The sequence below is a fragment of the Gobio gobio genome (genome assembly GCF_949357685.1).
Source record: "Gobio gobio genome assembly, chromosome: 14".
Classification (NCBI taxonomy): Eukaryota; Metazoa; Chordata; class Actinopteri; order Cypriniformes; family Gobionidae; genus Gobio; species Gobio gobio.
Window position 1 is genome coordinate 30,559,319 of NC_137107.1, and position 14,514 is coordinate 30,573,832.

General features: G+C 38.1%; 2 protein-coding genes across 4 annotated transcripts; both read right to left on the reverse strand.

The window, feature by feature from the left end:
* Window positions 1–544: 544 nt before the first annotated feature.
* Window positions 545–5,212, reverse strand: LOC307137366 (intracellular hyaluronan-binding protein 4). Its single transcript, XM_079834984.1, has 8 exons — window positions 4,763–5,212; window positions 4,503–4,611; window positions 4,248–4,394; window positions 1,609–1,680; window positions 1,431–1,511; window positions 1,134–1,299; window positions 867–1,052; window positions 545–709 (listed from the first exon to the last, which is right to left on the reverse strand). Exons 1-8 carry the CDS (start codon window positions 5,004–5,006, stop codon window positions 665–667), a joined length of 1,050 nt encoding a protein of 349 aa, XP_079691110.1. The 5' UTR covers window positions 5,007–5,212; the 3' UTR covers window positions 545–664.
* Window positions 5,213–5,839: 627 nt separating this feature from the next.
* On the reverse strand, window positions 5,840–14,028 carry LOC307137365 (uncharacterized protein). Of its 3 annotated transcripts, XM_079834983.1 has the most exons (5): window positions 13,672–13,757; window positions 13,246–13,297; window positions 12,372–12,510; window positions 9,909–10,409; window positions 5,840–7,554 (listed from the first exon to the last, which is right to left on the reverse strand). In XM_079834983.1, exons 3-5 carry the CDS (start codon window positions 12,490–12,492, stop codon window positions 6,098–6,100), a joined length of 2,079 nt encoding a protein of 692 aa, XP_079691109.1. In that variant the 5' UTR covers window positions 12,493–12,510; window positions 13,246–13,297; window positions 13,672–13,757; the 3' UTR covers window positions 5,840–6,097. The 3 variants fall into 3 exon arrangements, with proteins under 3 accessions (XP_079691109.1, XP_079691107.1, XP_079691108.1); XM_079834981.1 differs by lacking the exon at window positions 13,246–13,297 and having other exon boundaries at window positions 13,672–14,028; XM_079834982.1 differs by lacking the exon at window positions 13,246–13,297 and having other exon boundaries at window positions 12,372–12,507; window positions 13,672–13,972.
* Window positions 14,029–14,514: the final 486 nt, after the last annotated feature.

Sequence of the window (14,514 nt, forward strand, 5' to 3'; positions counted from 1 at the left end):
AACTTTTAAAGTTTGATTCACTGAAAATTACATTGTTCAAAACAAGAGTTGTCACTTTACTTGATACCCCATAATTCTGGCTAATTCACTAACGGGAAACTAGTCTAAACTTGTAAAAAAACAATTTCGGTTACTTGCTCACCCTTATGGCGTTCCAAACCCGTAACACAAATTAACCTCATTGGTTCTCGCAAGTCAAGCAAGTTTCTATTTACCATAACTGATGTCCAAGTTCACAAATGTTTGTGAATAAAATGGATTGACAGATTCTTCAAAAATCTTAATTTGTTTTCCAAAAATGAGAAGTCTTATGGTTTGGAACTACATGACGGTGAGTAAATGACAGTGGGTGCACAAACTCTTTAAGAGTCCACAAATTAATGATTAAATGCTTAACATATTTGGGCAATAAAGTGTTCACTCACCGCCAGTGAATGCCTTAAACATCAAGCTTTATTTTAGAACAAACCACTTCTCCAGCCTCAATATTAAATCCGAGCAAGTGCAAAAGCTAAATGACAAAAGATGACAACTACAGCAAATGCAAAGAACCAACTTCGACATTCTTTATTTTTGATAATTTTAAGTGCACATTGCCCATTTCAGTGTTACCAACATGTGTTGCAGAACAGTTTGATCTTCACCCTCTTCCTCTGGAGGAGCACTAGGCCAGTGCAGGGAAATCTTCTGGATCATCTGGGTTTGGAGCCTTAGGAAATGCCAAAACATGATTTAGCCACAAACCACCACAGGCGCAGTCTCACACAGCATGAACACCAAGATGGCTTACAAGTCTTGCATTTTAGAGGGCTAGGTTGCCAGGGGCATTAGCAAATTCTGATAGAACCAATACAACATTAACTTACGGATTCAAATTTTGGTGGAGATCTTTGGGATGGCTCAGAGGGAGCGCCACGGCCACGACCACCTCGTCCACCTCTCCCACCACGAGAGGGCCGAGCCAGGCTGCCAAAGTTGATCTCCAGTTGACAGGTAATGTCATTGGCTGGGCGACGGAAAACCACATCCTCGTCGTCAACGCCATGTTGCTTCTAGAAAGAAAAAAAAAAAAAACTGCAATTACAAGAACAGAACTGCACCCAACAAACTCCGCACCAAGAAGGACTCCTTACCGGAAGGATTTTGGACTTATGGATAACCAGAGCCTTGGACGGGACAGGGGTGTCTGCCTTACGGATATTCAGCTCTGCCTTGGGCCTGCTTTGCTCTTGTATGGCTTTCCACTCATCCAGTGTCATCTCTATGGCAACCTCAATCACTTCCTCAGGCTCAGATGGCCTGTCAGAGGAGCACATGTGGAGTAACATCCATTATGACATAAAAGCACAATTTCATAAAGCCAGCACACAGTAGTATTTGCTGTCAAGCATTGTGTTACAATGGATTTCCTGCAGCGGTGCGAAACAAACCTGCTTTGTCCAGTCTCAACTGCCTCTTGGGTCTCCTCACTTTCAACGACCTCCTCGTTAGGGGACCTCTCTTCAATTTCACTACAGTAAAGGAGGAAGATGACAACCATTTTAAATGTGTGTGAGGGGGGGGCAAACAAACCAATCTGACATAACTATATAAAATGTGAAAAGTCACCTCATTTGGTCTCTCATAGAGCCCCAGTTACGAGATCCACTGCCACTGCGCTTCTCTTCCGAACGGACACTCCTGATTTCAAGTAAATCCTCATTTACCAGAAGACATTGCGCACACAAAGGTTTTAAAAGGAGTCATATGATGCTTTTTAATGGTTTCCTTTAGTGTGGAATGTGTCTGCATGTGCATGCATATAATCCGGAAAGTTACAAAGCTCAGTCTCCCACAAAGGGACTTATTCTAACAGAGAACCGCTCCAGACCTGCCTAAAACGCCTTGATCCAAGTCCAGACATTACTTCTGCAAACATCGGTCACTGTGATATATTAGCATAATGCCCGCCCAAAAGACATATGCAAAGAGAAGACGAGGCTTCAGTGAATTGTATTGTCATCATGTCGTAAAGACACCACGTGTTTGGATGCGAAAGCAAAACCGCTTTGTGTAGGGGTGTCGAAATTAATCGTTTCTGCAATGCATCGCGATGCAGACGAGGACGATTTGGTTTCGGTTCAGTAATAGACCATAACCGATTATAATGCACTTATTTTCTGACGTCATTTGTCACGTACGTGCTTTGTCGCGGTTGCATACAATGGCAGAAGGAGGCAAGACGCGAGTGAGAGTAAAATGCTCCAACTACTTTAAAAGCAGACATCTGGGCACACTTCGGCTTTTATGAACAACCTGGTAAGCACGACCTGGAGAACATGCGCGTTGTGTGTAAATCAAAGCTATCTGATGATTTCATTTACACTTGGGCACAAATGCATCTACGCGAAGCGGATATAAATCCGATCTTAAATTTCCACGCTACATGCTGAGTTAACTGAGTTCACGTCACCGAAAACAGATGAGCTGCATTTTATTGATCATCAGCTCATTTCAAGATCAAAGACCGCAATAGGAGAGAGCACAGCAACAGCACTGGTAAGATCATTCTGTTTCTTTACTTTTAATGAATATGATTGAGGAAAGTAAAGACGTGAGTGCTCAACATAAAATCACGGTCATATCCGACTATAACATGTCATAGCTCATTACACGCTCACACGTTAATTTTAGCATTGTTGCGAGGAGTAAAACTTACATGTGGTTTCAACAACCAGATGCATTTAGACTTTAGTTTTGACTGTAATACAGCCCAGACCACATCCTGAAGTAGCTTTTAGTATTTTGTGTATTTGTTCTAAATGATCCTGTTGTCTTGTGCCCAGACTTGAGTTTTGTTTGATACATTCAAGCGGGTTTGCTTTGAACAGGTCAAATTAAAGGTTCAGTTCATATAACTGACTGACAAAATTATCTACACTTGAGGATGCAGTGCGATGCATCGTGATATTGAATTTAACCGAATCGATGGCATGATAATTGTAATCGAACCGTGAGACCAGTTTAGGTTCACACCCTTATTTGTTTGGCCTTGCGAAATTAGGAATCAGATGTTAAGGTTTATAAACCTGTTCTTTTTGAGCAGTTAACACAAGCTTTGCGCATTTTTACTAAGGACAGGGTAAGTACAACGCAGGCTATATACAAAGAGTATTTAAAACTGCAAAATGTTCTCCTCAAGTCATGCTTGCAAAGTTGGTTCCGATCGTACGGTTTAATCCACATTTTTAGAAACCGACTCGGACACAAACTAATACGGTAAATTAACGGTTTACAATTGCTTAAAGCCTAGGAACTTAAAAGCTGAAGCTCACAATGATGGAATAAAAGTGATCCGATTTTGATTAAAGGGGCATTACACTTCAGACACACGCTTGGTGTTTGGCCAACCAGAGCACTGAGCTTTACAGAAGGAGGGGCTTTGTAGGAATTAGACTGGGAATAGGGGAACTTAAAAGCATCATATGAACCCTTTAAGATGGTTCACCCAAAAATTATCCCATAATTTACTCACCCTCAAGCCATCCTAGGTGTATGACATTCTTCTTGCAGACAAATACAATAAGAGTTATATTAAATGCCCTGGATCTTCAAAACTATATAAATGGCAGCTCAATTTGAAGTTCAGATAACTTTTATTAAACCCCCTGGAGCGTGTGGAGTACTTTTATAAATGGATAGATGCACTTTTTTGGGCTGCCATTCACTGCCATTATAATGCCAGGACATTTAATATAACTGATTTGTATTCACCTTAAAGAATAATGATACACCTAGGATGGCTTGAGGGCGAGTAAATCATGGGGTAGTTTTCATTTTTGGGGGAACTGTCCCTTTAAGCTTACAGGCATTCATTTTCCAGAATTCTTTAAACCAGCAGGTTCCAACTAGTTACCTAACTTAATGGGTCACAAGTTCAAAGGGTTACAGAAATGGAAAAAAAAGGTAGACAACGCAATTAACCATACAATTGTGCATGCCAAGCATATAATGTGATCTAGAGATTGATATTAATCTATCACTCAAACAGATGAAAACAACAACATGGTTATATATTAAATTACATATTTATAAAATAATATTAAAATATGAAAATGTTTCAGTGATAATTAATATTTTTACATCTGTATAATTTTGTTTAATTACATAATTTATAGGTGATTAAGTCTGGGTTCTAAATCAAAACCGGTTGCGAACCATTAGATTTTTTTAAACGGAAAACATGACCGTAAAGAACCACTGCTCACGTTCGGTCGCTGCCACTGTGCCTTTCAAACTCCCTCTTTCCTCTCTGGTCAAATCCATCATTGGATCTTGGATATCCTGGGCCTCGGGCTCCTCGGCCTCGTCCAGTACCTCTTCCTCTGACAGGCCTGTCCAGCACATCCACAGGCCTACACACAGAGAAAGAGAAGATTGAGTGGCACGCAAAATTATTCGGGACGATGACTTAAAAATACGTTTTATTAGTAACGTTACATAATTAGAGAGCTTTAAGTTACCTCTCAACAGAGAAACTGAGAGGGGTGTCGGCATCGCTGAATTTTCTCTCAAAAGTCACGCGTCTCTCTATTCGTTCCTCAACCTCTCCACGAGCAAGGCGGACTTGGCCTAGACATTTGGAGAAACACGAACACTTTAAGTGCCTAAACTAGCAACCACTTCATGCGGTTGAATCTATCATTTCATTAAAAGAAAGGCATGTAACGTAAGCTAACAGTTAGCGTTAAGTAAAACTACCCAGGCCTTCACCTAACGTTACCTTGTCCACTTCCACCTAACGTTACTGGAAGAACGATTTTCCTCTCCTTTTGGGACTCCTTTCCAGCTTTATTTGTGGCTGAAGGTTTCTTTTGCTCTTCTTTCTTTTTCTTCTGCTTTTTGTCTGCCGCTGCCGCGTATAAGATGTCGAATGGGTCGGATTCATCGTCCAGCAGCTGGCCGAAACGATTGGCAACGGCGCACCCATACCCCTCACCAGGCATCTCCTCCACTAATTCCTTCATCTTTTTCGATTATTATCAAGAAAATGAAATAATCGACTTGATATCACCGAAGGATCAAAAAAGAACCAAGCTCTGTTTATCTCCCAAATAGAAGATTTAAACAGCGCCCATAGAGTGAACACCAACAAACTTAACCGTCAGAAGTGACGTTCATGAAATTGAATTCAGGTTAATATACAAGCAATTAGTCCCCGCCCCGGAAGTCCACTTACAACGTGCTCATTAATATTAATTACGCATTCAATACCCGAAACGTGAAATGATATCTTTTAGAACAAAAATAAAACTATAAATACATCATTCTAGTTTGCAGAACACGCTCATTAATATGAATTACGCATTCAAGTTATTATTTGGTATCTTAATATAAAATAGCCGAAATGTGAAATTATAACTTTTAGAACAAAAATAAAACTATAAATATATTGTCATTCTAATATAATTTGGACATTTTCCTCATCTCTATACATGTCATAATATAGCCGTCCCATATGCAACATTACAATAACAAAAAGATATGTTCAATTAATTAGATCACACAAACTTTTGAGATAACTAAGGAAATGATTGATAAAATAACTTCCCACTATTAAAAATAAAATGTTACAAAAAAATAAATAAATAATTACATTTACTACATTAACCACTCCGTCTGTTTAACACACACAGGATTCTGGGATCTTAGAATATCTAAAAATCGACCAAGGTGGGTAAGGCATTTTAGTAGAGTAGGTTAGCATATGCTGTATTCAGACATGAGATTTTATAATCAACCATTATATTTAATCAAATACAATTATTTTATAATACATGTAACGTTAAGAAGACAGAGCTGGTTCTCCACGATGTTTTTATTGCCATCACACACAAGCATTGATTCCCAGTCCTGGTCTGAAATCATAATTGTTAACACAATTAAAAATCACAGAGGCTTACAAACTCTTATTTCATTGAGCTTGGCAATCAAGACCCTACAGTTCAGCTATGAACATAATAATGCTATGCATTACATAAACTAATTCAGACAGCCCTGCACATGAGATTCAACATTTAATTCAGTGTAACCTTTGGTCTTGCAAAAATTGAAGAATTTACATAGTGTATTTACATTTATGTTGCTTGAGATTTCTATGATCCACAAACTTTTTCCCACAGCTCTCACAACTGAATGACTTGAGACCGGTGTGCACTCGCTGATGTGTCCTCAGATGCACAGCCTGATTGAACGTCTTACCACAAACGTCGCACCCAAAAGGTCTCTCTCCTGTATGGATTCTCATGTGCATCTGAATACTGCTCGAATACCCAAACCTCTTTCCACAAACATCACAACTATATGGCTTTTCTTTCGTGTGAACCCTTTGGTGAACCGTAAGGGCGGCTTGCGAATAGAACTTCTTTTGACAATGATCGCAACTGAACTTCTTCAGCAGAGGACTGACCAGTCGCTCATGATGCTTCTCTCCTGTGTGTACAAGCATGTGCTGATTAAGAGAACTGGGGAATATGAAGGCCTTATTACAGATGGAACACACGCAATCCCTCCTTCCCGCGTGAATGATTCGCTTGTGCCTTTTCATGTAGTCCGAGCTGGTAAATCCCTTCCCGCAAACGTCGCAAAGAAACGGTTTGCTCGAAGTGTGTTTGTGCATGTGCATCTTCAGGGCGTACGCTGTGGTGTACCTTTTCAAACATATCGGACAACCGTACAGCTTCACTCCTGTGTGACCAGCTTTGTGTCTGTTGAGGTTTCCAGAGGTGGCAAACTTCTTGTCACATACGTCACATGCGTATCGCTTTTCCCTCGTGTGCACGAGCATATGTGCCTGCAAGTGTTTGCGAGCGCTGAACCGCTTGTCGCAGACTTCGCACGGGTAGTCGTAGGTTTTCTCGATGTGACTCTTCTGGTGATTTTTCAGATATCGCTCACAGCTATAAAAGGCGCCACATATCTCGCAGCAGTAGGGCTTCTCGCCGGTGTGCAGTGTTTGATGATCGAGCATGTTTTGTTTAATTTTGAACTGCTTGTCACACACGGGACAGTTGTAGAGCGTTTCGACTGCTCTGCATCTGTGTCTGCCGAACGAACGCTTGCCGGGAAAAACCTTCTGGCAGTTTAGGCAAGCAACCGTCTTTTCTGCCGTGTGAAGACGCTTGTGCTTTTCCAGGGAGGCCTGAAATACAAAAGACTTGGAACATATATCACATTTGAATAGCTGAGCTCCAGTGTGCATCGCCGCGTGTCTGATGAGGCAGCTTCTCATAGTAAAGCGCTTGTCGCAATGCGAACATTTGTAATGTTTCACGTGAGCCCGAACGTGGTTAATGAACTTCCACCTCAGTTCAAAACACTTCCCGCAAGTTCTGCATCGGAACAAACCATCGTTTGATTGCTTTATCATATCCGTGTTAGGTGTGGCGTTGGGCTGACCGTCTGCGTTTTCGATGGTAATATTCAAACCTTGCACAAGCGATTCCGTTGTATACTGACTGCTTTCCAAGACAGCACAAGATAAGTCTTCGTTGTCCAAGTTATTTTGGAGAATTTCTGTAAGGAGTTAAACACAGAGTATGTTTAAGAGAAACAAACAGAAAAGGTAACAAATATTTCTACATTTTCTTTTATATAGAAATGTTGGTCATTTAAGGTGCATTCAGAAAATTAACTCATCAAAGCTGTGGTCCTTCAACTTTTTTAGTCACACCCGCCTTTAAAAATCTGGCACCCCCACCCCACAAAAAATTAGTAAAAAAATTATGAGTTTTTAGTTGAGATTGAAAACCTGCAATTGCATAATTTTAAACTGTGTCTACACCTGATGCGAGTGGCACAACGTGACCCGACTAAAGAACCCATTATAATCAGTGATTCTGATTATAATTGGATGTGGTGCGATGCGACACAACAAATCCCCTACAGGTAAACTGATACCCCGTTCTATTTATGACATACTCCAAGCACTCATGCTACTTCTGAAATAACGGACAAATTAATTTGCAATGGTCGCTTTGATACATCCAGTGTAAACAGCTTTTAGCTGTTGCGATAACACTTGTGTCCGGTGTAGACACAGCGTTTGCACTGCTGTTGAAGGGGAGCGGCGGGTTCACAATAGCAGCTTGTGATGCCGTCCGCTGAGAAGATGCTTTTCTATGGTGAGGATCTTCAATGTTCAGACAGTGTGAAGTCAACGGTCTGAAGAAAAAAGTTTCAGAGGAATTGGCATTCGGTGCCATTTAATAAAAGGCAGAGAGCCAAATGACATTCAAACACTATTTTTTTGTTGTTGTAATTAATACTTTTATTCCACAAGGCCAAATTAAATTGACCAAAAGTGGCAGAAGACAATTTTTTTTATTATTTCAAATAAATGCTGTTCTTTTAAACTTACTATAAATCCTGAGGAAAAAATGTATCACGGTTTCCAAAAAAGAATTAAGCAGCACAACGGATTTCAACATTAATAATAAGAAATGTTTGTTCAACACAAAATCAACATTAGAATGATTTCTGAAGGATCATGTGACACTGAAGACTGGAGTAATGGCTTCAGAAAATTCAGCTTTGCAATTACAATTTGAAATGTATATAATAAATTGTAAACTTTTATATATATTATATTATATATATACACAAGTATACAATCCTAGATGACTGCCATATCGGGCAGAGCAACATACAGTCAAACCAAAATTTATTCAGACACCTTCAACATTTTCTCACATTGTCACAGTTTATTCGTTATAGTTTAGAAAATGGTAATAAAATCAGAACAAATTCATCTTGATAATACCAGATAACTTTGATAGAAAGGTATGTAATGGATTACAATCAACCAATCAGCTGTTAAATTTAAGTACACAATTAGATAATACCAATTTATTCAACCAATCACCAAGCAATGCTTAATTTTGTTACGTCTGTGGTGTAAAACGTTGCATTAGCAATTAAAGAAAAAACACTTAAAGGATTAGTTCACTTTTAAATAAACTTTTGCTGATAATTTACTCACCCCGTGTCATCCAAGATGTCCATGTCTTTCTTTCTACAGTCGAAAAGAAATTAAGGTTTTGGATGAAAATATTCCGGGGGTTTCCTCCATATAATGCACTTCAATGGGCCCCAGACGGTTCAAGGTCCAGTTTCAGTACAGCTTCAAAGGGCTTTAAACGATACCAAACGATGAATAAGGGTCTTATCTAGCGAAACGATCAGTTTCTGCGAGAAACCGAGCAGTATTTATGCTATTATTTTACCTCTGTTCAGACGAGCGTGATCATCTCTGAGCTCAGCCATAACTTCCGCCAAGTGAGGTCAAATACGATCGTGGTCATAAATATATCGATCATAGATGCCTCATTCTACTGATCCGTGGAGGTGCTAATGAGGCATCTACGTATAAATCTATGACCACGATCGTATTTGACCTCACTTGGCGGAAGTTATGGCTGAGCTCAGAGATGATCACGCTGTACTGAAACTGTCATTTGGACCTTGAACCGTTTGGGGCCCATTGAAGTGCATTATATGGAGGAAACCCCTGGAATGTTTTCATCCAAAACCTTAATTTCTTTTCGACTGCAGAAAGAAAGACATAGACATCTTGGATGACATGGGGGTGAGTAAATTAGTTTATTTAAAAGTGAACTAATCCTTTAAGCAAAACATGGTCACGTCAAAGTGTCTGAATAATTTTGTATCAGTTTTACTGGTAGTCCACTGTATGAAGAATTTTTGGGTATATGTCACAGTTTACTTTATTTTTGCTATCCTCACTTACATAAATTAACTATAGTGTCCTGCACCCACTAGTAAAAAATTATATCTGGTGTCTGAATAATTTTTGGTTTGACTGTATATCACTGAATGCACCTTTAAGCAATGCATTTGAAATGTCTTACCTTGAGTGGTGACCTCTAGTGTTTCCAGGGATGTATTGACAGCATCACAGGTTTCAAGCTGCACAATGAATTCTCCTTCGTGCAGAGTGGCTTCGAACTCAATACTCACATCCGGAGTCGTGTGAAATCTCTGGTGTTTCATCAAGCATTTCATCATTTTGAAAGTATTCCCACATGTCAAACAATTGAAAGGCCTTTCTTTGTGTAAAGCATTGTGAATGTTCAACAGGGCCAAGCCATTGAAAGATACTCCACAGGACTCGCAAATTAAAGGCTCTCGTCTCTCTTCTGCAGCTACGTTTGTGCTTGTGGAAGGTTGGCTTTCACTCAAACCCACACTGCCTGCCAGAATATCGGTGGGTGCAGATGACAGCTGTTGGTACTGATTGTTTGCTGCTTGTCCAGAGTTTTCATGATGTTCTGATTCCAGTTCATAATCCTTGTTCTTTTCAGGCTGAAGAAGCACAATATTTTCAGGCTCAGGAGTAGCTGCTTGACCCTCTGTAAGAATACAATAAGATTTCAAATAATAATGTTTTTTTTTTTTTTTTTATTAAAATCTTAGAATCACTATATCAAAACAATATATTAAAACGATACACTATTATATATATATATATATATATATATATATATATATATATATATATATATATATATATATATATACACATACATACATACATACATACACACACACTATATGATATCCTATATAATACTTATTATTATTTTAGGAATTTACAAGCAGGAATCTTGAAATATGGTTAGGTAGATTTCCAGTTCAAGTGTTTCTGGTAATCTTTTTTTATTAATTGATCTCATTTCTACGACGACAAGTACAAATAAATGCACTTTGGGTACTTTGAAAACCTTCTGCAGAACACTCTAGAAGAGAATAATCATAAAACTATACATGTGCACAGCAAAGACATACATCAAATATTTTTGCCCAGGTTGAGATTCAAGCTGGAGATTAAAATCACCATGAAATGTAAGTCTTCCCTGTTGTGATGTATATGCAAGTGAAACCAACAAGAAAAAATGTAGGGTGAGACTTGTAGGTTTTGTCCATCTGGAATTGATTGGATTGTTGGATTATTGTGGATTGAATACATGTTAACATTCATATCCTAATCATTGTTAACATTTATTTATTACTTCAATGAGCTCATTGTTTCTGCCTTAATTTAATATGTTGTTTAAATTAATACTTTGTTAGCTAACTGCGTACATTTCTGAAATACATAATTTGGACAGCACCTCTGAAAACAGATCCCTCTAAACTGTAATGTAGACACATGCATTTTCTGTAAAGCTGCTTAAACAATACATATATATTGTGATAAACGCTGTACAAATAAATGTTTATTGAATTTAATTGGTTTGCTATTGCTGTGATCTCATGTGAGTGGCCGGTCGCCCCGCCCTTGGGCCGGTAAACACTTCATCAGTAAAGAGAAGAGATGTCGTCGCAGGAAGAAGGTGCGATATTGAAGAAAAACGCGATATGCAACATCCTTGTTAAATAATGCGATACGATATTGCTTTAAGTGTGTAAAATCTATTTCTTTCCCTAACTGATATCTTTTACTTAAAGCATAACCGACTGTGTTTACATGAATACTCATAATATGTCATTTTGACATAACAGTGTGTGTATTTGACAGTTCGAGTGTGTAACATGACACGAAAAAAAGAATGACTTTTGCGCATGTTTCGATGTGTGTGTCCGACAGCAGTTGTTTTTGGCAAGTTATTGCATTTAATAACTCTTTTTAACGTCAAGCAAGTCACATAAGTAACAGTCGTGTGCTCAGTCTATTCTCTGCTATATGCGTCAACCTAAAATTTACACTTTTCACAATGTTGAAGTAGCCTATTAAAATCATTCAGATATTGCGTACTCTTGCGATATGCATATTGAGATATATACATTTGCGATATTTCGATATATTGTGCAGCCCTAGTGGGTGGGACAAGACCCACCCACTTTTTACGATCAAAGATATTGGACCCACTCACTTTTATCATCTCTAATTCAGCACATGTCTATTTACCTACCCCTAACCGATAAACACTTATTATTAAACACGTTAGATGCTTTACTTCCACTTTTCTAATATTTTCTTCATTTTTTCGAAAATAAATGCCTTTCCGATCTGATATGTGATGGGAAAAGGGAGTAGAGTGAGTTCGGCAAAAGGTGGATTCGAACCTCGGCTCGATTTGCGTCAAAACTTGATGCCATGAGTCTTACCCCTACACTATTGCGCTCTCAATGATACAGTGATTTCCCTAATTTTGTCTTGCCCAACCAGACATTTAGACAATAAATACATAAAACAACCATAAAAATTTTCTGAGAGAGGACCCATCCACATCTTTTTGCTTCCAACGCCCATGTATTCCATAGAAAATGTCAGTATTGATTTAATTGAAACTTTTAGAATAAAAACATACCATTTAGTTTGCCTTGTTTTGACAGCTGAGACTTTGCTGTAGATTCCAGTACTTGAGCTGAGATGCGATCATGAATCAGTTTCACCATTGTCTCTATTGTGGCTTTACTCAACAGCTCCATGAATGCGGCAAACTCCTTCTGAAATGCAAAGAGATCATTTGAGATTTAGTTATTTGCATGCACCCATTACATTTTGCTTCATGCCAAAAGCAGGGTTTTATTCAAATAAATTATTTTATTGCAATAATTACTTTCTATGCACAAAATATTTGACTGCCTAGAGATCTGCAATGTTGTCTTTTGTTTTAATGCATTCTGACTAGAACAAGTTGCCGAAAGGACAAACATGTTCAGAGGTATTCACCTGTTTGAGTATAAATATCCTGCTCCCATGTTTTCACAAAATATGAATTTCCAATCACTCAATATGAGTTAACACCGACAGACACAAAAAGCAATGTTGCGTATTATATAAATCACAAATTCTAGCATTCAGTTGAATTAATGAGACGACAGGATGTTTTCTGCACCATCTATTAAATTGTCAATTTGTCATCACGTCGCGGTGCGCTGGTGACAAAAAACAAACATTTTGTATTAATGTAGTATTGATTGTGTTTGTCTGTTGTTGCTAGCTACTTTCAGGAGGAAAATCATGTAAAAGCACCAAAACTATTTTTTTTTTTTACAATGTTTGATGAAGGTTACAATTGTTATGATTGTTGGATTATTGAAATTAAAACCTTGCCGAGCACATATGACAAAGAAACTTTTTAATAAACTTTTTTTTAAGTTTTCAAATATATCTGTCATGTGGACAGAAAGTAGGTACAGCTGTTTAAGTGAATATTTGCTGTATACAAAAGAATTCACCTCATTCTTCAGTCAGAACGGTTTCTTCTATGGTGTTCATATATGCATGCGTCTGTCATGTGTCAAAAACAAATTAGATTTTTGTCTAAAACGTAATAATTTCTGAATAATTTCCAATGTAGGAGATTACTTTGTAAAAATTGTTTAAAACAAACAGGAATTTAAAACAGCATGTAACAAAAAAATTATAGATACACGCCATTTAATCAAAAACAGCTTACTGGGAAACAGGTGGAGGTTGCAAGTTTAACAGGTTTATTATATTTATAATATAATTATCACTATTATGGAATTTAAATATGTCATTTACAGTGTGAACACTCCACATGCCAGTTGTAATTACAATGTAAACAACAGACAGTCAACATTTAGAAGCGTGTTGTGAACAGGCATGGACTGTATTCGCTAGTCTACTCTTGAACTTACAGTTTTGGCTTGATTCGCCTTGTTAAGTCTGTTTTTGTTCACTGCAGTCCCCTTGTTGCGCTTCCACTCTTCAGATAAGACAGTCGTGAAGTCAGAGAGATGTTTGCTCAACTCCGACACGACACTTTCAACTAACACCCCCATAACGGAGGACAGTAACTCGTGAATTACTGCCGTCATGCTCAATGATGATTACTCGGCACTTTATTCCCCAAAAATATGCTTACTACCTCATCATTACATACAAAAATGCAGGTTCAAAAAGTATTTTAGCTAGCCCGATCCATTTGGTTGTGTGTGGCGGGTGAACAAACGGAAGGAAATTTGTCTCTCAAACTAAAATCTCGAATGAAGTGTGTTTTGTAAAAGCAGTACTGCCACCTAGAGGTTTGGAGTTATTAGTACGCTTTATTCTTTGCGAATTCATATTTTTATTTCTTCTGTCGGCTACTGGGAAGCATAAAGTCTCTAATTTGTGAGATTCATATTAGAGAGCTAAAAGTTCATAGGCCTATTTGTTATTTTTTCAATCCTGAATGAATGAAAAGAACAATTCTTAAAGGGATAGTTCATCCAAAAATGAAAACTTTGTCATGATTTACTCCCCCTCAAGTTGTTCCAAACCTGTATGAATTACTTTCTTCTGCTGAACAAAAAAGAAGATATTTTGAAGAATATGGTTAACCAAACAGTTCATGGACCCCATTGACTTCCATAGTATGGAAAAAAATACTACGGAAGTCAATAGGGCCCATCAACCGTTTGGTTTCCGACATTCTTCAAACCCTTTTTTGTGTGAAAGTAATTCATATAGGTTTGGAACAATTAAGGAGAGTAAATGAT